Genomic DNA, 25,639 nt, shown 5'->3' on the forward strand with positions numbered 1-25,639 from the left:
GTAAGTATTTTAAGCTGTGAAAATTGTTTGAATAAATGCAAATAACACGAAAATATTACTTACGTTAGAAATAATATGTTTTAAAGCTACAATAACTAGAAAGATAATTGTACCCCCCGACAACAAAGTTGTAAGGGGGGGTATACTGGTTTCAGGTTGTCTGTCTGTCTGTCTGGCCGTCTGGCCGTAGACGCAATCTTGTGCGCACCATCTCTCCTTATCCCCTTGACAGAATTTAATGAAACTTCACACAAGTGATCAGTACCAACAGTAGTTGTGCATGGGGCATGTTAGGTTCTTTTAGAAAAAAAATTTGCAGAGTTATGGGACTTCGTTTTTTTGTAACTATACTATATACATAGACACAATCTTGTGCGCACCATCTCTCCTCATCCCCTTGACACAATTTAATGAAACTTCACACAAGTGATCAATAACAACAGTAGTTGTGCATGGGGCATGTTAGGTTCTTTCAGAAAAACAATTTGCAGAGTTATGGGACTTTGTTTTTTTGTTACTATACTATATAAATAGACACAATCTTGTGCGCACCATCTCTCCTCATCCCCTTGACACAATTTAATGAAACTTCACACAAGTGATCAGTAACAACAGTAGTTGTGCATGGGGCAATATAGGTTCTTTCAGCGACAAAAGTTGCAGAGTTATGGGACTTTGTTTCTTGTTAACATACCATGTACATACAGTCTGCATATGCAATCTTGTGCGTGCCTAATCTACCAAACCCTTACACACAATTTAATGAAACTTCACACAAGTGATCAGTACCAACCCTAGTTGTGCATAGTGCATGTTACATTCTTTTAGATAAATATTCTGCATAGTTATGGGACTTTGTTTTTTGTTACTATACTGTAAACATACAGTCTATATACATACAGTCCACATAATTATGCAATCTTGTGTGCGTCAAATTGCAATGTACTGTGTCAGTGCATGCGGGGGGTACATTCATCACCTTTAGTGATAGCTCTAGTTTTATTCAATATTTTTAGCTCACCTGTCACATAGTGACAAGGTGAGCTTTCGTGATCACCCTTCGTCCGTCGTACGTCGTCAGTCCGTCCGTCCATCCGTCAACAATTTCTTGTCTGCACGATAGTGGTTCATTTATGATTTTATTTTAACCAGACTTGCACACAACTTGTATCATCATAAGATCACGGTTCCTTTCTTGAACTGGTCAGATCCCATTATAGGTTCCAGAGTTATGGCCCCTGAAAGGGCCAAAATTAGCTATTTTGACCTTGTCTGCACAATAGCAGCTTTATTTATGATTTGATTTTTAGCTCACCTGTCATATAGTGACAAGGTGAGCTTTTGTGATCACCCATCGTACGTGCGTGCGTCCGTCCGTCAACAATTTCTTGTCTGCACGATAGTGGTTTCATTTATGATTTTATTATGTCTCCCCCAGGAGACATATTGTTTTTGCCCTGTCCGTCCGTCTGTCTGTCCGTCCTTCCGTCCGTACGTCACACTTCATTTCCGAGCTATAAATGGAGAACCATTTGACCTAGAACCATCAAACTTTATAGGGTTGTAGGGCTGCTGGAGTAGACGATCCCTATTGTTTTTGGGGTCACTCCGTCAAAGGTCAAGGTCACAGGGGCCTGAACATTGAAAACCATTTCCGATCAATAACTAGAGAACCACTTGACCCAGAATGTTGAAACTTCATAGGATGATTGGTCATGAAGAGTAGATGACCCCTATTGATTTTGGGGTCACTCCGTCAAAGGTCAAGGTCACAGGGGCCTGAACATTGAAAACAATTTCCGATCAATAACTCGAGAACCACTTGACACAGAATGTTGAAACTTCATAGGATGATTGGTCATGAAGAGTAGATGACCCCTATTGATTTTGGGGTCACTCCGTCAAAGGTCAAGGTCACAGGGGCCTGAACATTGAAAACCATTTCCGATCAATAACTGGAGAACCACTTGACCCAGAATGTTGAAACTTCATAGGATGATTGGTCATGAAGAGTAGAAGACCCCTATTGATTTTGGGGTCACTCCGTCAAAGGTCAAGGTCAAAGGGGCCTGAACATTGAAAACCATTTCCGATCAATAACTAGAGAACCACTTGACCCAGAATGTTGAAACTTCATAGGATGATTTATCATGAAGAGTAGATGACCCCTATTGATTTTTGGGTCACTCCGTCAAAGGTCAAGGTCACAGGGCCCTGAACATTGAAAACCATTTCCGATCAATAACTGGAGAACCACTTGACCCAGAATGTTGAAACTTCATAGGATGATTGTACATGCAAAGTAGATGACCCCTATCGATTTTTGGGTCACTCCATTAAAGGTCAAGGTCACAGGGGCCTGAACATTGAAAACCATTTCCGGTCAGTAACTTGAGAACCACTTGACCTAGAATGTTGAAACTTAATAGGATGATTGATCATGCAGAGTAGATGACCCCTAACGATTTTTGGGTCACTCTGTGAAAGGTCAAGGCCACAGGGGCCTGAACATTGAAAACCATTTCCGGTCAGTAACTTGAGAACCACTTGACCCAGAATGATGAAACTTCATAGGATGATTGGTCATGCAGATTAGATGACCCCTAACGATTTTAGGGTCACTCTGTTAAAGGTCAAGGCCACAGGGGCCTGAACATGGAAAACCATTTCCAATCAATAACTTGAGAACCATTGTTCCAGAATGTTGAAACTTCATAGGATGATTGTTCATACAGAGTAAATGACCCCTATTGTTTTTTGGGTCACTCCGTCAAAGGTCAAGGTCACAGGGGCCTGAACATTGATAACCAGTTCCGATCAATAACTTGAGAACCACTTGACCCAGAATGTTGAAACTTCATAGGATGATTGAAAATGCAGAGTAGATGACCCCTATTGATTTTGGAGTCAGTCAATTAAAGGTCAAGGTCACAGTGGCCTGTGCTTGTAAAATCATTTTTTGGAAATAACTTGAGAACCACTTGACCTACAATGTTAAAACTTAATAGGATGATTGGACATGCAGAGTAGATGACCCCTATTTATTTTGAGGTCACTTGATCAAAGGTAAAGGTCACAGGAGCCTGAACAGTGACTTGAGAACCACTAGGCCAAGAGTGTTGAAATTTAGCGGGATGACTGAACATGCCAAGTAGATGATCCCTATTGCAGCCAACCATCAGTGTCTCTGACTTTCGCTCCTGACCCCTATTGACTTCTTGCCTATAGGACTTTGCATTTGGGGAGACATGCGCTTTTTTACAAAACCATTTTCTAGTTTTAACCAAACTTGCACACAACTTCTATCACCATAAGATCTCGGATCCTTTCTTGAACTGGCCAGATTCCATTATGGGTTCCAGAGTTATGGCCCCTGAAAGGGCCAAAATCATCTATTTTGACCTTGTCTGCACAATAGCAGCTTTATTTATGATTTGATTTTTACCAAACTGGCACACAACTTGTATCACCGTAAGATCTTGGTTCCTTTCTTTAACTGGCCAGATTCCTTTATGGGTTCCAGAGTTATGGCCCCTGAAAGGGTCAAAATTAGCTATTTTGCCCTTGTCTGCACAATAGCAGCTTCATTTATGATTTGAATTTAATCAAACTTGCACAAAACTTGTGTTGCCATAAGATCTCATTTCCTTTGTTGAACCGGCCAGATCCCCTAATGGGTTCCAGAGTTATGGCCCCTGAAAGGGCCAAAATTAGCTATTTTGAGCTTGTCTGCACAGTAGCAACTTCATTTATGATTTGATTTTAACCAAACTTGCACACAACCTCTATCACCACAAGATCTTGGTTCCTTTCTTAATCTGGCCAGACTTCTACATGGGTTCCAGAGTTATGGCCCCTTAAATGTCCAAAATTGGCTATTTTGGCTTTTGCAGCCATATAGAGACTTCATTTATGGTTTTATTTGATACAAACTTCCAAAAAATCTTCAACAACAATAAATCTTGGATTCCATGACAAGTCAGATCCAGTTGTAGTTTCCAGAGTTATTTTTATCTGATTACCTCCCCTGATTGTAATCAAAATGGATTTATATCAGTAAGTACTTACAGGACTTATTTGAAATTTCATTATTGTCATTAGTTGGACCGAGGCAATCAGGGTAGATAACTATGGACTGATTTTATGTCAAATTACCTCCCTTTATTTCAAATTAAAATGGGTATATCTCCGTAACTAATGAAGATACTGTTCTGAAATTTCATTTATGTCAACAGATTTATTTGGCAGATCCTTCTTTTGTTAACTTACATAAATTTTCTTTTGAATTACTTCCCTTTTACGTTACTATAAATAGCCTATTTTTAGTAAATTTTTTAGTATTGGCTGTAGGGAAAAACCGAGACCACTTTTCTGTGGTACAACATGGATGGTATCTCCAATTTTTAGGTGTATTTTGACATATCTGTACATTGTAAGAATTTTGTTTTCCTTTCTGGTTAAATTTCTCTCCTTTGTTGTTCCTGTCCTTTGGACTTAGATATTTTTTCTGAGGACCTTCTTGTCCTCAAGTGCAATGATAACAGGTGAGCGATATAGGGCCATCATGGCCCTCTTGTTACCAAATTGGCACACATCTTGTATCACCATAAGGTCTTGGTTCCTTTCTTGAACTGGCCAGATTCCTTAATGGGTTCCAGAGTTATGGCCCCTGAAAAGGCCAGAATTAGCTATTTTGGCCTTGTCTGCACAATAGCAGCTTCATTTATGATTTTATTTTAACCAAACTTGCACACAACTTGTATCACCATAAGATCTTGATTCCTTTCTTGGACTGGCGAGATTCCATTATGGGTTCCAGAGTGATGGCCCCTGAAAGGGCCAGAATTAGCTATTTTGACCTTGTCTGCACAATAGCTGCTACATTTAAGATTTGAATTTAATCAAACTTGCACAAAACTTGTGTCACCTTAAGAACTTGGTTCCTTTCTTGAACCGGCCAGATCCCAATATGGGTTCCAGAGTTATGGCCCCTGAAAGGGCCAAAATTAGCTATTTTGGCCTTGTCTGCACAATAGCAGCTTCATTTATGATTTGATTTTAACCAAAGTTGCACACAACTTATATCACCACAAGATCTTGGTTCCTTTCTTCAACTGGCCAAATTCCATCATGGGTTCCAGAGTTATGAGCCCTTAAAGGTCTAAAATTGGCTGTTTTTGCTTTTGCAGCCATATAGAGACTTCATTTATGGTTTTATTAGCTCACCTGTCACATAGTGAGCTTTTTATCACCCTCGTCGCGTCGTCCATGGTCGTCCGTGCATGCGTCACATTCTTGTCTGATAGTTGTTTCATTATGATTTATTTTAACCAACTGCACACAATTTAATACCATAAGATTCGTCCTTTGAACTGTGCAGATTCATAATGGTTCATGATTTGCCTGAAGGCCAAATTAGCATTTGACCTTGTCTGACAATACCGCTATTATAACTTGAATTTCAATCTTGCACACAATTGTATCCCTAGATTTGTTGACTTCTTGAATGCCAATTCATATGGTTCAGAGTTTATGGCCTGAAGGGCCAAAATACTGTTTACCTTTCTGCACAATAGACTTAATTATGATTTATTTAACCAAACTTGACACAACTTGTTCCCTAAGAGCTTGATTACCATCTCATGCGATTCCTAGGTCCAAGTAGCCCCTAAGGCCTGAATTGCTATTTTGACATTGTCTGCAAATATAGTCCCTTATTGATTTGAATTTAATCAACTTGCACAAAGTTGTGTCACCAGTAAATCATGGTTACTTTTTAAACGGCCAGATCTATGGTCAGAGTTATGTCCAAAGCAAATTATATTTTCTTTGTTCTAGATCAATACAACCTCATATGATTTGATTTAACCCAAACTTGACACACTTGTATTACACAAATCTTGGCTCCCTTTTTGACTGGACAATTCATCATGGGTTCAAGTATGCCTTAAGGTCCAAATGGCTTTTGGCTTTGCACCATAAGTACTTCATTATGGTTTATTGATACAACCTGCAAAATCTTCACCAGTAATCTTGGGATCTATACAGATCAGATCCAGTTGTAGTTCCAGGTTATTTAATATCTGATTACCTCCCCTGATTGATTAAAAATGGTTTATATCAGTAAGTATTTAGGACTTATTTGAAATTCATTATTGTCATTATTGGAGGCCAATCAGTAGATTAACTATGGATGATTTTATCAAATTACTTCTCTTTATTTCAAATTAATGGGTAATCTCCTAACTAATGACATACTGATCTGAAAATTCATTTTGTCACAGATCTTCATGAAATTTGGTCAAAGTTTCACTTGAATTATCTAGTCAATTCAATAACTGGTCATGGTTGACGTCAAAAACTAGGTCGTGGGTTAAAGAAAGTAGAATAGAACAAACCTTGAACTCTCTAAGCCATTTTCAGGATTGTATGGAAGTTGTCATGTTCCTCTTTTATATCTGTCAAATTCACTGAAATCATGTGCGGTCTAACTGGCAGTAGGTCAATAATAGAAAACTTGGACTCTCAAAAGGCATATATTTACAGATTTCATGGAAATTGATCAAATTTCATCTTGTATTCTAGGTCAAGTTCGAAACTGGGTCAGTAGGTCAAAATAAGAAAGCTATTTGTGACTAAGTGCCTATTTCTCATGGATCTTCATAAAATTGTGGAGTGTTCAGCTTGTTATCTAGTCAAGTTTTAGGTCACGTGCATCAAAACTAATGAGTCAGTAGGTTGAAATAGAAAAACCTTGTGCCTTCTAGAGGCATTTTTTCAAGAATCTCATGAATTGGTGAGAAGTCACCTATGATACTGTAGGTCAAGTTAATGGTCAAATCCTTCCAAAACTGTCATTTGGTCAAATAAAAAACTGTGACTCTTAAGGTCATACTTTTCATGACCTTCATAATTGGTCGAATTTTTTTCCTGATGTTCTGGGTCACATTGTCAAAATAGTCACTTGGTCAAATTATAACTGACGACTCATTAGTCAACACTGGTCAGTGGGGATAGTGAGCGATTCAGGACCATCATGGTCCTCTTGTTCCGTTCATGCCAAGATGCTGTCGTTGCATGCAGTAGTTTGTAAAATTGCCTTAGGCAGGGACGTTGGTACTGTTACAATTTTGTTTTATTTTATCAGCCCCGCAAAGCAGGATATAGTTTAGCATATCTCATTCCTTTCGTAACGTCCGAATTCCTATGGTTAACTGATTATGGGTACTGATAAAGGGCAATTTGCTTTTACCTTGTTGACAAATAGCTTTGACTAGAACTTGAATTACCTAAATTGAACTAAGTATCACCATAAATTTGGTTGCACCTCATTTGATTCAGGATTCTAAGTAAGTTCAGAGTTATTGCCCCTTTAAATTGTTAAAATCCGCATATTTTACAATTGTTAGAATTTCATTAAAATTTTCATTTCTAGCTCACTTGCACAAATTGTACACAGGTAGAGCTTTTGTGATTCCCTTCGTCCATGCGTCCGTCGTGTATGCGTCCGTTGGCGTCGTGCATCGTCGGCAATACAATTTACATGTTGCTGATAGTGGTTCATTTATGATTTTATTTTAACCAAACTTACACAAACTTGTTCACCATAAGATCTCGGTTCCTTTTTAGAACGGCCAGATCCATTATGGGTTCCAGAGTTATGGCCCTGAAAGAGCCAAAATCAGCTATTTTGACCTTCTCTGCACAATAGCAGCTTATTATTCTCCGAGACATATTGATTTTGCCCTACCAACGTTGTCCGAGTCACACTTCATTCCGACAATACATGGGAATCCATTTACTAGAACTGCAATTTAGGTTTAGTGTGGAGTTGACGCCCTATGTTTATTGGGTCCTCCGTCAAAAGGTCACACAAATTGGCCCATTTCGGCAATTCTGCAGCCAATAGTTACTTCATTATGTTTATTTGATACAACCTGCAAAATATCTTAACAACAATAAATCTTTGGATTCCATAAAGTCAGTCCAGTGTGGTCCAGATTATTTAATATCTGATTACCTCCCCTGATTGTAATCAAAATGGATTTATATCAGTAAGTACTTATAGGACTTATTTGAAATTTCATTATTGTCATTAGTTGGACTGAGCCAATCAGGGTAGATAACTATGGACTGATCTTATATCAAATTACTTCCCTTTATTTCAAATTAAAATGGGTATATCTCCGTAACTAATGAAGATACTGATCTGAAATTTCATTTATGTCAACAAGATCTTCATGAAAGTTGGTCAGAACGTTCACCTTGATGATATCTAGGTCAAGTTCGAAACTGGGTCAGGTGCCGTCAAAAACTAGGTCAGTAGGTCAAATGAAAGTAGGAAAATAGAAAAACCTTGTGACCTCTCTAAAGGCCATATTTTTCATGGGATCTGTATGGAAGTTGGTCAGAATGTTCATCTTGATTATATCTAGGTCAAATTCGAAACTGAATCATGTGCGGTCAATAACTAGGTCAGTAGGTCTAAAAATAGAAAAACCTTGTGACCTCTCTAGAGGCCATATATTTCACAAGATCTTCATGGAAATTGATCAGAATGTTCATCTTGATGATATCTAGGTCAAGTTCGAAACTGGGTCAGTAGGTCTAAAAATAGAAAAGCCTTGTGACTAGAGGCCATATTTCTCAATGGATCTTCATAAAATTGGTGAGAGTGTTCAGCTTGATGATATCTAGGTCAAGTTTGTAAGTGGGTCACGTGCAGTCAAAAACTAGGTCAGTAGGTTGAAAAATAGAAAAACCTTGTGACCTCTCTAGAGGCCATATTTTTCATGAGATCTTCATGAAATTTGGTGAGAATGTTCACCTTGATGATATCTAGGTCAAGTTAAAAAGTGGGTCACATGCCTTCAAAAACTAGGTCATTAGGTCAAATAAGAGAAAAACCTTGTGACCTCTCTAGAGGTCATACTTTTCAATGGATCTTCATGAAAATTGGTCAGAATTTTTTTTTTGATGATATCTAGGTCACATGTGCTCAAAAACTAGGTCACTATGTCAAATAATAGAAATGACGACATCATACTCAGTTCAACACTGGGTCATGTGGGGATAGGTGAGCGATTCAGGACCATCATGGTCCTCTTGTTTGTTCATGCCAAGATGCTGTGTTGGCATGCAGTATGTTTTGTGAAAAATGCCCTTAGGCAGGGGACGTTGGTAACTGTTACAAATTCTTGTTCTATTTTATCATGCCCCGCCAAAGGCGGAGGATATAGTTTTAGCATTATCCATCCTTTCCGTACGTCCGAAGTTTCTAGTGTTAACTATATAGGGTACTATAAATATGGCAATCTCTGCTTCGTAACTTGTGACATATTTGACCTAGAACTATGAAACTTAAATTGAATTAAGATCACCATAATATGTTAGTGCACACTCAATTTGGATTCAGGATTTCTTAAGTAAGTTCAGAGTTATTGCCCTTTAATTGTTTAAAAATCCGCATATTTCTACAATTGGTAGAATTTCATAAAATTTCTTCCATTTCTAGCTCACCTGTCACATAGTGACAAGGTGAGCTTTTGTGATCACCCTTCGTCCATCGTCCGTCGTGTGTGCGTCCGTGCGTCTGTGCATCCGTCCGTCAACAATTTCTTGTCTGCTAGATAGTGGTTTCATTTATGATTTTATTTTAACCAAACTTACACACAACTTGTATCACCATAAGATCTCGGTTCCTTTCTTGAACTGGCCAGATCCCATTATGGGTTCCAGAGTAATGGCCCCTGAAAGGGCCAAAATCAGCTATTTTGACCTCTGCACAATAGCAGCTTTATTATGTCTCCCCCAGGAGACATATTGATTTTGCCCTGTCCGTCCGTCTGTCCGTACGTCACACTTCATTTCCGAGCAATAACTGGAGAACCATTTGACCTAGAACCTTCAAACTTTATAGGGTTGTAGGGCTGCTGGAGTAGACGACCCCTATTGTTTTTGGGGTCACTCCGTCAAAGGTCACGGTCACAGGGGCCTGAACATTGAAAACCATTCCCGATCAATAACTAGAGAACCACTTGACCCAGAATGTTGAAACTTCATAGGATGATTGGTCATGAAGAGTAGATGACCCCTATTGATTTTGGGGTCACTCTGTGAAAGGTCAAGGTCACAGGGGCCTGAACATTGAAAACCATTTCCGATCAATAACTAGAGAACCACTTGACCCAGAGTGTTGAAACTTCATAGGATGATTGATCATAAAGAGTAGATGACCCCTATTGATTTTCGGGTCACTCCATCAAAGGTCAAGGTCACAGGGGCCTGAACATGGAAAACCATTTCTGATCAACAACTGGAGAACCACTTGACCCAGAATGTTGAAACTTCATAGGATGATTGAACATGCAGAGTAGATGACCCCTATCGATTTTGGGGTCACTCCATTAAAGGTCACAGGGGCCTGAACATTGAAAACCATTTCCGGTCAGTAACTTGAGAACCACTTGACCCAGAATGTTGAAACTTAATAGGATGATTCGTCATGCAGAGTAGATGACCCCTAACGATTTTGGGGTCACTCTGTGAAAGGTCAAGGTCACAGGGGCCTGAACATTGAAAACCATTTCCGGTCAGTGACTTGAGAACCACTTGACCCAGAATGATGAAACTTCATAGGATGATTGGTCATGCAGAGTAGATGACCCCTAACGATTTTGGGATCACTCTGTTAAAGGTCAAGGCCACAGGGGCCTGAACATGGAAAACCCTTTCCAATCAATAACTTGAGAACCTCTCGACCCAGAATGTTGAAACTTAATAGGATGATTGTTCATACAGAGTAAATGACCCCTATTGTTTTTGGGGTCACTCCGTTAAAGGTCAAGGTTACAGGGGCCTGAACATTGATAACCAGTTCCGATCAATAACTTGAGAACCACTTGACCCGGAATGTTGAAACTTTATAGGATGATTGAACATGCAGAGTAGATGACCCCTATTGATTTTGGAGTCAGTCAATTAAAGGTCAAGGTCACAGTGGCCTGTTCATGTAAAATCATTTTTTGGAAATAACTTGAGAACCACTTGACCTACAATGTTGAAACTTAATAGGATGATTGGACATGCAGAGTAGATGACCCCTATTTATTTTGAGGTCACATGATCAAAGGTAAAGGTCACAGGAGCCTGAACAGTGACTTGAGAACCACTAGGCCAAGAGTTTTGAAATTTAGTGGGATGACTGGACATGCCAAGTAGATGATCCCTATTGCAGCCAACCATCAGTGTCTCTTTGACTTTCGCTCCTGACCCCTATTTACTTCTTGCCTATAGGACTTTGCATTTGGGGAGACATGCGCTTTTTTACAAAAGCATTTTCTAGTTTATGATTTGATTTTTACCAAACTGGCACACAACTTGTATCACCATAAAATCATGGTTCCTTTCTTGAACTGGCCAGATTCCATTATGGGTTCCAGAGTTATGGCCCCTGAAAGGGCCAGAATTAGCTATTTTGCCCTTGTCTGCACAATAGCAGCTTCATTTATGATTTGAATTTAATCAGACTTGCACAAAACTTGTGTTGCCATAAGATCTCAGTTCCTTTATTGAACCGGCCAGATCCCCTAATGGGTTCCAGAGTTATGGCCCCTGAAAGGGCCAAAATTAGCTATTTTGACCTTGTCTGCACAATAGCAACTTCATTTATGATTTGATTTTAACCAAACTTGCACACAACTTGTATCATCACAAGATCTTGGTTCCTTTCTTAAACTGGACAGATTCCTTCATGGGTTCCAGAGTTAAAGCCCCTTAAATGTCCAAAATTGGCTATTTTGGCTTTTGCAGCCATATAGAGACTTCATTTATGGTTTTATTTGATACAAACTTCCAAAATATCTTCAACAACAATAAATCTTGGATTCTATGACAAATCAGATCCATTCGTAGTTTCCAGAGTTATTTTTTATCTGATTACCTCCCCTGATTGTAGTCAAAATGGATTTATATCAGTAAGTACTTACAGGACTTATTTGAAATTTCATTATTGTCATAAGTTGGACCGAGCCAATGAGGGTAGATAACTATGGACTGATTTTATGTCAGATTACCTCCCTTTATTTTTGAAATTAAAATGGGTATATCTCCGTAACTAATGAAGATTCTGATCTGAAATTTCATTTATGTTAATAGATTTATTTGGCAGATCCTTCTTTAGTTAACTTACAATAATTTTCTTTTGAATTACTTCCCTTTTACGTTACTATAAATAGCCTATTTTAGTAAATTTTTTAGTATTGGCCGTAGGGAAAAACCGAGACCACTTTTCTGTGGTACAACATGGATGGTACCTCCAATTTTTAGGTGTATTTTGACATATCTGTACCTTGTAAGAATTTTGTTTTTCTTTTTGGTTAAATTTCTTTCCTTTGTTGTTCCTGTCCTTTGGATTTAGATATTTTTTCTGAGGACCTTCTTGTCCTCAAGTGCAATGATAACAGGTGAGCGATATAGGGCCATCATGGCCCTCTTGTTTTTTTTATGAACATTTATTATCAGCGTGTGAAGTTGTGTACCCACACCCAGTCATCCCCACCGCCCTGGTCACACCACCTCCCCCTCCTCACCCCAGAAATATTTTTAGCCCACCATCATCAGATGGTGGGCTATTAAAATCACTCTGCGTCCGTGGTCCGTCATTCCGTCAGTCCATCTGTCCGTCCGTTAACAATTTCTCGTTATCGCATCTCCTCAGAAACTACTGGGGGGGATTTTGATCAAACTATGTCAGAATGATGTATTGGCACGCTAGTTGTGTCCCCCTAAAAATCAGACTGGTTCAACAATTTATGAGTGAGTTATGGCCCTTTGTTTATTTCAATATTTTACATAGATTTATATAGGGAAAAGCTTTGAAAACCTTCTTGTCGAAAACCACAGAGCCTAGGGCTTTGATATTTGGTTTGAAGCATCATCTAGTGGTCCTCTACCAAGATGATTCAAATTATTTCTCTAGGGTCAAATATGGCCACGCCCTGGGGGTCACATGGTTTATATAAACTTATATAGGGAAAAACTTTGAATAACCTCTTGTCCAAAACCACAGGGCCTAGGGCTTTGATATTTTGTATGTGACATCATCTAGTGGTCTTCAACTAAGATTGTTCAAATTATACCCCTAGGGTCAAATATGGCCCCGCCCAGGGGGTCATATGGTTTACATAGACTTATATAAGGAAAAACTTTGAAAATCTTCTTGTCCAGACCACCAAGCCTAGGGCTTTGATACTTGTAATGTAGCATCATCTAGTGGTTCTCTACCAAGTTTGTTCAAATTATCCCCCTAGGGTCAAAAATGGCCCTCCCCGGTGGTCACATGGTTCATATAGACTTATATAGGGAAAAGCTTTTAAAATGTTCTTGTCAATAACTACAACATTCAAATTTGGACCACATGTATATTTTTGAGTGGCAAGATGAACCTTGACATGAGTTGACCTTGATTTTGACCTAGTGACCTACTTTCACATTTCTGTAGCTACAGCCTTCAAATTTGGACCACATGTATATTTTTGAGTGGCAAGATGAACCTTGACATGAGTTGACCTTGATTTTGACCTAGTGACCTATTTTCACATTTCTGTAGCTACAGCCTTCAAATTTGGACCACATGCATAGTTTTGTGCACTGGAAAAAACTTTGACCTTGATTTTGACCTAGTGACCTACTTTCACATTTTTGAAGGTACAGGCATCAAATTTGGACCATATGCATCGTTCCGTGTTTCAAAATGAAATTTGACATTGATTTTGACCTAGTGACCTACTTTCACATTTCTCAAGCTACAGCCTTCAAATTTGGACCACATGCATAGTTTTGTGTACCGAAAAAAACTTTGACCTTTACATTGACCTAGTGACCTACTTTCACATTTTTGAAGGTACAGGCTTCAAATTTGGACCACATGCATAGTTTTGTATTCCAAAATAAAATTTGACCTTGATTTTGACCTAGTGACCTACTTTTACATTTCTCAAGCTACAGCCTTCAAATTTGGACCACATGCATAGTTTTGTGTACCGAAATGAACTTTGACCTTAAGATTGACCTAGTGACCTACTTTCACATTTATGTAGCTACAGGCTTCAAATTTAGACCTTATGCATAGGATTGTGTACCGAAACAAACTTTGACCTTGACATTGACCTAGTGACCTACTTTCACATTTCTCAAGCTACAGCTTTCGAATTTGGACCACATGCACAGTGTTGTGTATGGAAATGAAATTTGACCTTGAGCTAGTCAGTAAGTCTTGAAATTTGGAACACTCAAAAATGGCACATTGGTGGGTGCCAAGATCACTCTGTGATCTCTTGTTTTTCATTTTTAGCTCACCTGAGCAATGCTCATGGTGAGCTATTGTGATCATGCTGTGTCCGTCATGCGTGCATCTGTCCGTCGTCAACAATTGTGTTTAAAAGAAATCTCTGTGATTCCAGCAGGTATGCAAATTTTGATTCCATACCTCATGTTTTTATTTCGATGTAAATGAGATGTGAAACCAAAATTTGTAGTCCTGTTTGGTGACATATAACCTATACTGTGTTGGTGCGCCGTAAAACCCAAATAAATAAATAAATTAAAAGAAATCTCCAAAACCACTGAATGGATTTTGATGAAACTTGGCATGGATGTTCCTTGGATGGTCCTCTTCCAAAGTTGTTCAAGCGGTTCCGCTTTGTTGCACATAGGGGCCGCCAGAACTAAAAATAGAAAAATCTTCAAACTGAACCAATGGTTTGATTTTGAAATAATTGCACACAAATGGTCCTTAGTCACCCTCTACAAAGATTATTCAAATTATACCTATTAGTAAAAAAACATGGCCTCCAGGGGACCTGATCACTTCTCACTTTGTGTATATAGTTGAAATTAAAAGAATTTTCTTGTGTAAAACTGCTTGTCCTGTTTTAGAATGACCTTCTACAGATATTGTTAAAAATTTTCTGATTCGTGAAAAAACATGGCTGCCAGAGGGCATAGTCACTTTTCATCAACAATTTCTTTAAACAACATCTTCTCCAAAACGACTGAATAAATTTTGATGAAACTTTACACAAATGATCTCTTGGTAGCCCTCTTTCAAAGTTATTCAAATAGTTGTGGTTCATTGAACAAACGGGTCTTTTTGTGAAAAATAGGTTTTCAGCTATCAGACTTTAAAAATCCTTTTCTCTAGAGCTTTGATATTTGGCATGTGATATAAGGGTTTGACTCGCTACCACACTTGTCCAAATTATTGCCCTAAGGCTAAAAATATTGCCACGCCTCTGTGTCTGACATGTACTTACTATACGGTTTTATATAAGAAACTTTGAAAATCTTCTTCTCTGAATCAATAATAGCAAGAGCCTTGATATTTGGCGTGTGATATCAGATTTGTAATGTCTACCGTAATTGTTCAAATTATTGCTCTAGATTCAAAAATGTTTGTGACATGTATATAATAAAGGCTAACATTGAAGAAATCTGTGTATTTGTACAAACACACTTGAAGCCTTGTACACAGGTGAGCGCTTTAGGGTCTATGGCCCTCTTGTTTTTATGCCCCCGAAGGGAGGCATATAGTTTTTGAACCATCTGTCGGTCTGTCAGTCTGTCGGTCCGTCCGCAATTTTCGTGTCAGGTCCATATCTTTGTCATCGATGGATGGATTTTCAAATAACTTGGCATGAATGTGTACCACAGTAAGACGACGTGCATTGTGCCCAAGACCCAGGTCCGTAGCTCAAAGGTCAAGGTCACACTTAGACGTTAAAGGATAGTGCATTGATGGGCCTGTCCGGTCCATATCTTTGTCATCGATGGATGGATTTTCAAATAACTTGGCATGAATGTGTACCACAGTTAGACGATGTGCAGTGCGCAAGACCCAGGTCCGTAGCTCAAAGGTCAAGGTCACACTTAGACGTTAAAGATCATTTTTCATGATAGTGCATTGATGGGCATGTCAGGTCCATATCTTTGTCATTCATGCATGGATTTTAAAATAACTATGCATGAATGTGTGACACAGTAAGACGATGTGTCGCGCGCAAGACCCAGCTTCGTAGGTCAAAGGTCCTAAACTCTTAACATCGGCCATAACTATTCATTCAAAGTGCCATCGGGGGCATGTGTCATCCTACGGAGACAGCTCTTGTTTTTTTTTAAACCTTAAACCTTCCATGAATATTTATCGACATGCAAAGTTGTACCTTTCCCCAACCTCACTCCTCCATCAAGTCATTCCTCCCCCCCCCACCACACACACACATCCTTAACTTTTTGCCAGATATGTTTCTTTGCGATTCCTCACCACAAACCCATTTGGCAGGGTATACCAATTCACTGAAATTGCTTGTATGTTTTTGAAGTTTTAGAATAAGAAATTTGAGCCACATGTATAATTTTTATGCCCCGAAGGGAGGCATATAGTTTTTGAACCGTCTGTCAGTCTGTCCGCAATTTTCGTGTCCAGTCGATATCTTTGTCATCCATGGATGGATTTTCAAATAACTTGGCATGAATGTGTACCACAGTAAGACGACATGTCTTGCGCAAGACCCAGGTCCGTAGCGCAAAGGTCAAGGTCACACTTAGACGTTAAAGGTCATTTTTCATGATAGTGCATTCATGTCCGGTCCATATCTTTGTCATCCATGGATGGATTTTCAAATAACTTGGCATGAATGTTTACCACAGTAAGACGACATGTCTTGTGCAAGACCCAGGTCAGTAGCTCAAAGGTCAAGGTCACACTTAGACGTTAACGGTTATTTTTCATGATAGTGCATTCGTGTCCGGTCCATATCTTTGTCATCCATGGATGGATTTTCAAATAACTTGGCATGAATGTGTACCACAGTAAGACAACGTGTTTTGCGCAAGACCCGGGTCCGTAGCTCAAAGGTCAAGGTCACACTTAGACGTTAAAGGTCATATTTCATGATAGTGCATTGATGGGCGTGTCTGGTCCATATCTTTGTCATTCATGCATGGATTTTAAAATTATTGGGCATGAATGTGTACCACAGTAAGACGACGTGTCACGCGCAAGACCCAGGTCCGTAGCTCAAAGGTCCTAAACTCTAACATAGGCCATTACTATTCATTCAAAGTGCCATCGGGGGCATGTGTCATCCTATGGAGACAGCTCTTGTTCATACTGATTTCAATACTTGATTAGTCTGGTAAGAATGACACCAAACTCAGTCAGTCTGGTAAGAATCACACCAAACTCAGTCAGTCTGGTAAGAATCAGACCAAACTCAGTCAGTCTGGTAAGAATCACACCAAACTCAGTCAGTAGCATCCTGGCCATCATAGCTCTCTTCTATAAATGTTCTTATTGACAAAGAGAATATTGGGTTTAGTGCATAATGTTGTTTTTCAGGAGGACAATGAGGTGGACTTACTGGGCTACAGATTCCTTGTTCCTGAAAACAGTCAGGACAGTGTATATCTCTATAATGACTACACAATTATCATGGATAATGGTGAGTTTAGCTGGTTCCTGAAGACAGGAAAATGTATATCACTGTAATGACTGCACAATTATCATGGATAATGGTGAGTTTAGCTTGTTCCTGAAGACAGGACAGTGTATATCTCTATAATGACTACACGGTTTGCAAATTTTGATTCCATACCTCATGTTTTTATTTTGATGTAAATGAGATGTGAAACCAAAATTTGTAGTCCTGTTTGGCGCCATATAACCTATACTGTGTTGGTGCACCGTAAAACCCAAATAAACAAATAAACTATAATGACTACACAATTATCATGGATAATGGTGAGTTTAGCTTGTTCCTGAAGACAGTCAGGACAGTGTATATCTCTGTAATGGCTACACAATTATCATTGATAATGGTGAGTTTAGCTGGTTCCTGGAGACAGTGAGGACAGTGTATATTTCTATAAGGACTACACAATTATCATGGATAATGGTGATTGCTGGTTCCTGGAGAGTCAGGACAGTGTAAATTTCTGTAAGACTACACAGTTATCATGGATAATGGTGAGTTTACTGGTTCTTGAAGACAGGACAGTGTATATGTCTGTAATGACTGCACAATTATCATGGATAATAGTGAGTTAAGCTGGTTCCTGAAGACAGGACAGTGTATATTTCTGTAACAACTGCACAATAATCATGGATAATGGTGAGTTTAGTTGGTTTCTGAAGAGTCAGGACAGTGTAAATTTCTGTAAGACTACACAGTTATCATGGATAATGGTGAGTTTAGCTAGTTCCTGAAGACAGGACAGTGTATATTTCTGTAACAACTGCACAATAATCATGGATAATGGTGAGTTTAGTTGGATTCTGAAGACAGGACAGTATATCACTATAATGACTACACAATTATCATGGATAATGGTGAGTTTAGGTAGTTCCTGGAGAGTCAGGACAGTGTAAATCTCTATAATGACTACACAATTATCATGGATAATGGTGAGTTTAGCTGGTTCCTGAAGACAGGACAGTGTATATCACTATAATGACTACACAGTTATCATGGATAATGGTGAGTTTAGGTAGTTCCTGGAGAGTCAGGACAGTGTAAATCTCTATAATGACAACACAATTATCATGGATAATGGTGAGTTTAGATGGTTTCTGAAGACAGTGAGGACAGTGTATATTTCTATAATGACTACACAATTATCATGGATAATGGCGAGTTTAGCTGGTTCCTGAAGACAGGACAGTGTATATCACTATAATGACTATAGTGGACGCAACTTGACCCCGATGGTTGACCTTTACATTATAATACATAATGAGGCACAACCTATTATTGAAAAGGAGTGTACGTAAAACACGAGCTGCACGAGAAAAAGGAAATATAATTTTGTGTAAATATAAATTATTGTATTGGAAGCTTTTAACTGATCAAATGTAAGTATATATACTTTGATACTGCATTGTATACAAACTAATTCCACATAAATATACACGGCTATCCAAAGCACCCTTGATTTCTATAATGAAATAATCGATATGAATAATCAGCCTAAGGTCAACCATCGCGGTCAAGTTGCGACTACTGTACACAATTATCATGGATAATGGTGAGTTTAGGTAGTTCCTGGAGAGTCAGGACAGTGTAAATCACTATAGTGACTACACAATTATCATGGATAATGGTGAGTTTAGCTGGTTCCTGAAGACAGTGAGGACAGTGTATATCTCTGTAATGACTACACAATTATCATGGATAATGGTGAGTTTAGCTGGTTGCTGAAGACAGTGAGGATAGTGTATATCTCTGTAATGACTATACAATTATCATGGCTAATGATGAGTTTAGCTGGTTCATGAAGACATAAAAATGTATATCTCTGTAATGACTGCACAATTATCATGGATAATGGTGCGTTGAGCTGGTTCCTGAATACAGTGAGGACAGTGTATATCTCTGTAATGACTACAAAATTATCATGGATAATGGTGAGTTTAGCTGGTTCCTAAAGATAGATGGGACAGTGTATATCTCAATAATGCCTACACAATTATCATGGATAATGGTGAGTTTAGCTGGTTCCTGAAGATAGTCAGGACAGTGTATATCTCTGTAATGACTGCACAATTATCGTGGATAATAGTGAGTTTAGCTGGTTCCTGAAGACAGGACAGTGTATATTTCTGTAAGGACTGCACAATAATCATGGATAATGGTGAGTTTAGTTGGTTCCGAAGACAGACAGGACAGTGTATATTTCTGTATCGACTAAACAATAATCATGGATAATGGTGAGTTTAGTTGTTTCTGAAGAATGACAGGATAGTGTATATTTCTGTATAAACTAAACAATTATCATGGATAATGGTATGTTTAGCTTGTTCCTGAAGACAGGACAGTGTATATGTCTGTAATGACTTCATAATAATCATGGATAATGTTGAGTTTAACTGGTTCCTGAAGACAGGACAGTGTATATCTCTATAATGACTGCACAGTTATCATGGGTAATGGTGAGTTTAGCTGGTTCCTGAAGACAGGACAGTGTATATCTCTGTAATCACTGCTCAGTTTTCATGGATAATGGTGAGTTTAGCTGGTTCCTGAAGACAGGACAGTGTATATGTCTGTAATGACTTCATAATAATCATGGATAATGTTGAGTTTAACTGATTCCTGAAGACAGGACAGTGTATATCTCTATAACGACTGCTCATTTATCATGGATAATCGTGAGTTTAGCTTGTTCCTGAAGAGAGTCAGGACAGTGTTTATCTCTGTAATGACTGCACAGTTATGGATAATGGTGAGTTTAGCTGGTTCCTGAAGACAGGACAGTGTATATCTCTGTAATCACTGCTCAATTATCATGGATAATGGTGAGTTGAGCTTGTTCCTGAAGACAGGACAGTGTATATTATGTCTGTAATGACTTCATAATAATCATGGATAATGTTGAGTTTAACTGGTTCCTGAAGACAGGATAGTGTATATCTCTATAATGACTGCACAATTATCATGGCTAATGGTGAGTTTAGCTTGTTCCTGAAGACAGGACAGTGTATATTATGTCTGTTATGACTTCATAATAATCATGGATAATGTTGAGTTTAACTGGTTCCTGAAGACAGGATAGTGTATATCTCTATAATGACTACACAATTATCATGGCTAATGGTGAGTTTAGCTTGTTCCTGAAGACAGGACAGTGTATATCTCTGTAATCACTACTCAGTTATCATGGATAATGGTGAGTTTAGCTGGTTCCTGAAGACAGGACAGTGTATATTTCTGTAATGACTGCACAATCAGGATTGTCATTAAGAACCGTCTGCCGGCTGAAATGCATTGTTCAAATGACATTTGGGCTGGTTCAGATTTGCAAAAAAACCATTTGACTGGGTCTAAAATGAAAATTGTTTGTTTCTGGTAACCCGACCCTACCTAGTTAAACATATGCGACCCTAGCTTTTTTTTTTATGATTCTGCTACAAAAATATAGATCTAATGTGTATTAATTTGTCTAAGGAAGTGTCCATCAGCCTAAAATCAGTATAACCAACGTGCGTTTCCGTTCATAATACACAATACACAGCGTGTTATGAACCAAGGGATTAGCGAATGTTCCACTCGACATCACTTACTACTCCCGCCATCCCTTAAATTGCCGAGCGACATGTCATAAACAGATAGTGTATTCAAACACTGTCACGTGCCTATTGATAAACCAATGACAACTTTGGATGTAGAATGCGTGACGTATTTTTTCGGCAAAATTACTTAAGCTCCGCCTTTACACCAGATGACATGTCATCTTTGACTGAAGAAAATTAAAACAAATCCAGGCGAAATATTTACTGTTATCGCCAAAGAAATGAAAATCATGTGTCACAGACTGAATTTTAAGGCAAACCAGGTATTTCAAAAAATTTACATGAAAAATATACATCATTTATCGATTTCACGGCAATGTTTTTCGCATGTCTAAACCTGATTTACACATGTTTTTTTTGCGAGCGGAATCACGAAAGTAGTGTCAAAATAGCCATTTTAAGTTATATTTTGCAGCAAAAACTTTGGAATGAAAGATTGATGGGACAGCCGCGATAATTTCTGAGAATTTTGAAAGCATGGCCGTAGATTGATTTTGGCAGCATACCCCCATTCCACCCTAGCTGGTCAGCTACTTTTCTATTTCAGCCTCTTCAACAAAAACTTATTGACAACCCTGCACAATTATCATGGATAAATTATGAGTTTAGTTGGTTCCTGAAGACAGGACAGTGTATACATGTACCTTTGTAATGAATGCTCAATTATCATGGATAATGGTGAGTTTAGCTGGTTCCTGAAGACAGGAAGGGTATATCTCTGTAATGACTGCACAATTATGGATAATGGTGAGTTTAGCAGGTTCCTGAAGACTGTCGGGATTTCTATAAAGACTACACAATTATCATGGATAATAGTGAGTTTAGCTGGTTCCTGAAAACAGGACAGTGTATATCTCTGTAATGACTGCACAATTATCATGGATAATGGTGAGTTTAGCTTAGTGTATATTTCTGTAATGACTGTACAATTATCATGGATAATGGTGAGTTTAGCTGGTTCCTGAAGACAGGGCAGTGTATATCTCTGTAATGACTGCACAATTATCATGGATAATGGCGAGTTTAGCTGGTTCCTGAAGACAGGACAGTGTATATCTCTGTAATGACTGCACAATTATCATGGATAATGGCGAGTTTAGCTGGTTACTGAAGACAGGACAGTGTATATTTCTGTAATGACTGCACAATTATCATGGATAATGGTGAGTTTAGCTCAGTGTATATCTCTGTAATGACTGCACAATTATCATGGATAATGGTGAGTTTAGCTGGTTCCTGAAGACAGGACAGTGTATATCTCTGTAATGACTGCACAATTATCATGGATAATGATGAGTTTAGCTCAGTGTATATCTCTGTAATGACTGCACAATTATCATGGATAATGGTGAGTTTAGCTGGTTCCTGAAGACAGGACAATGTATATCTCTGTAATGACTGCACAATTATCATGGATAATGGTGAGTTTAGCTGGTTCCTGAAGACAGGACAGTGTATATCTCTGTAATGACTGCACAATTATCATTGATAATGGTGAGTTTAGCTGGTTCCTGAAGACAGGACAGTGTATATCTCTGTTATGACTGCACAATTATCATGGATAATGGTGAGTTTAGCTCAATGTATACCTCTGAAATGACTGCAAAATTATCATGGATAATGGTGAGTTTAGCTGGTTCCTGAAGACAGGACAGTGTATATCTCTGTAATGACTGCACAATTATCATTGATAATGGTGAGTTTAGCTTGTTCTTGAAGACAGGACAGTGTATATCTCTGTAATGACTGCACAATTATCATGGATAATGGTGAGTTTAGCTGATTCCTGAAGACAGGACAGTGTACAATCTGACTAAAGTACTTGATCTTCTAAACGAAGATCTGAGAACGACCCATTCATATTCGTCTTCTGTAGATTTTGGATTTCCAGTATTGCTATTTTTATTTTATCCAATCAGACGACTTGTTTGAATGTCAAGGAGTAAGAATAATTCTAGTCATCAGGCTCGAACCGGACCCTCGCTACAAGCAAGTGGCCTCCGACTGAGCTAGCGCTATCTATACATAACGACATAAGAATTGTAAATATCAAACCAAGGCAAGGTAGATTTGCAAGATGTTGTAAGTTAGGCTCTGATTGGCTAGCGAAAGGGTCTCAGAACGAGCATGAATAGGTCGTTCTCAGATCCTGCGTAGCGAATAGGAGATGTACTTTAGTCAGATTGGGACAGTGTATATGTCTGTGATGACTGCACAATTTTCATGGATAATGGTGAGTTTAACTGATTCCTGAAGACAGAACAGTGTATATCTCTGTAATGACTGCACAATTATCATGGATAATGGTGAGTTAAGCTGGTTCCTGAAGACAGGACAGTGTATATCTCTGTAATGACTACACAATTATCAAGGATAATGGTGAGTTTAGCTGGTTCCTGAAGACATTCGGGACAGTGTATATTTCTATAATGACTACACAATTATCATGGATAATGGTGAGTTTAGCTGGTTCCTGAAGACATATTGTTTTTGCCCTGTCCGTCCGTCTGTCCTTCCTTCCGTCCGTCCGTCCGTATGTCACACTTCATTTCCGAGCAATAACTGCAGAACCATTTGACCTAGAACCTTCAAACTTCATAGGTTTAGGCTGCTGAGTAGACGACCCCTATTGTTTTGGGGTCACTCCATCAAAGGTCAAGGTCACAGGGGTCCGAACATTGAAAACCATTTCCGATCAATAACTAGAGAACCACTTGACCCAGAATGTTGAAACTTCGTAGGATGATTGTACATGCAAAGTAGATGACCCCTATCAATTTTGGGGTCACTCCATTAAAGGTCAAGGTCACAGGGGCCCGAACATTGAAAACTATTTCCGGTCAGTAACTTGAGAACCACTTGACCAAAAATGTTGAAACTTCATAGGATGATTGGTCATGAAGAGTAGATGACCCCTATTGATTTTGGGGTCACTCTGTCAAAGGTCAAGGTCACAGGGGCCTGAACATGGAAAACCATTTTCGATCAATAACTAGTGAACCACTTGACCCAGAATGTTGAAACTTCATAGGATGATTGTACATGCTAAATAGATGACACCTATCGATTTTGGGGTCACTCCATTAAAGGTCAAGGTCACAGGGGCCTGAACATTGAAAACCATTTCCGGTCAGTAACTTGAGAACCACTTGACCCAGAATGTTGAAACTTCATAGGATGATTGGTCATGAAGAGTAGATGACCCCTATTGATTTTGGGGTCACTTTGTCAGAGGTCAAGGTCACAGGGGCCTTAACATTGAAAACCATTTCCGATCAATAACTAGAGAACCACTTGACCCAGAATGTTGAAACTTCATAGGATGATTGATCATGAAGAGTAAATGACCCCTATTGATTTTGGGGTCACTCCGTCAAAGGTCAAGGTCACAGGGGCCTGAACATTGAAAACCATTTCCGATCAATAACTTGAGAACCACTTGACCCAGAATATTGAAACTTCATAGGATGATTGATCATAAAGAGTAGATGACCCCTATTGATTTTGGGGTCACTCCATCAAAGGTCAAGGTCACAGGGGCCTGAACATGGAAAACCATTTCCGATCAATAACTAGAGAACCACTTGACCCAGAATGTTGAAACTTCATAGGATGTTTGTACATGCAGAGTAGATGACCCCTATCGATTTTGGGGTCACACCATTAAAGGTCAAGGTCACAGGGGCCTGAACATTGAAAACCATTTCCGGTCAGTAACTTGAGAACCACTTGACCCAGAATGTTGAAACTTAATAGGATGATTGGTCATGCAGAGTAGATGACCCTTAACGATTTTGGGGTCACTGTGTGAAAGGTCAAGGTCACAGGGGCCTTAACATTGAAAACCATTTCCGGTCAGTAACTAGAGAACCACTTGACTCAGAATGATGAAACTTCATAGGTTGATTGGTCATGCAGAGTAGATGACCCCCAATGATTTTTGGATCACTCTGTTAAAGGTCAAGGCCACAGGGGCCTGAACATTGAAAACCCTTTCTAATCAATAACTTGAGAACCTCTCGACCCAGAATGTTGAAACTTCATAGGATGATTGTTCATGCAGAGTAAATGACCCCTATTGTTTTTGGGGTCACTCCATTAAAGATTAAGGTCACAGGGGCCTGAACATTGATAACCAGTTCCGATCAATTACTTGAGAACCAATAGACCCAGAATGTTGAAACTTCATAGGATGATTGAACATGCAGAGTAGATGACCCCTATTGATTTTTGGGTCAGTCTATTAAAGGTCAAGGTCACAGTGGCCTGTTCATGTAAAATCATTTTTTGTTAATAACTTGAGAACCACTCGACCTACAATGTTGAAACTTAATAGGATGATTGGACATGCAGAGTAGATGACCCCTATTTATTTTGAGGTCACTTGATTAAAGATCAAGGTCACAGGAGCCTGAACAGTGACTTGAGAACCACTAGGCCAAGAGTGTTGAAATTTAGTGGGATGATTGGACATGCCAAGTAGATGATCCTATTGCAGCCAACCATCAGTGT

The 25,639-nt window shown here is 38.9% G+C and overlaps 1 protein-coding gene across 1 annotated transcript in view; it reads left to right on the plus strand.

Moving 5' to 3' along the window:
- The window catches only part of LOC123566185 (nuclear pore complex protein Nup133-like), a 420,170-nt gene that overhangs the window by 162,532 nt on the left and 231,999 nt on the right, over positions 1-25,639 (plus strand). Inside the window, exon 12 of the mRNA XM_053549042.1 lies at positions 17,399-17,501. Coding sequence (XP_053405017.1) covers positions 17,399-17,501 — 103 coding nt within the window. The remainder of the gene's footprint in view (positions 1-17,398; positions 17,502-25,639) is intronic.

Source organism: Mercenaria mercenaria, chromosome 1 (genome assembly GCF_021730395.1).
Source record: "Mercenaria mercenaria strain notata chromosome 1, MADL_Memer_1, whole genome shotgun sequence".
Lineage (NCBI taxonomy): Eukaryota > Metazoa > Mollusca > Bivalvia > Venerida > Veneridae > Mercenaria > Mercenaria mercenaria.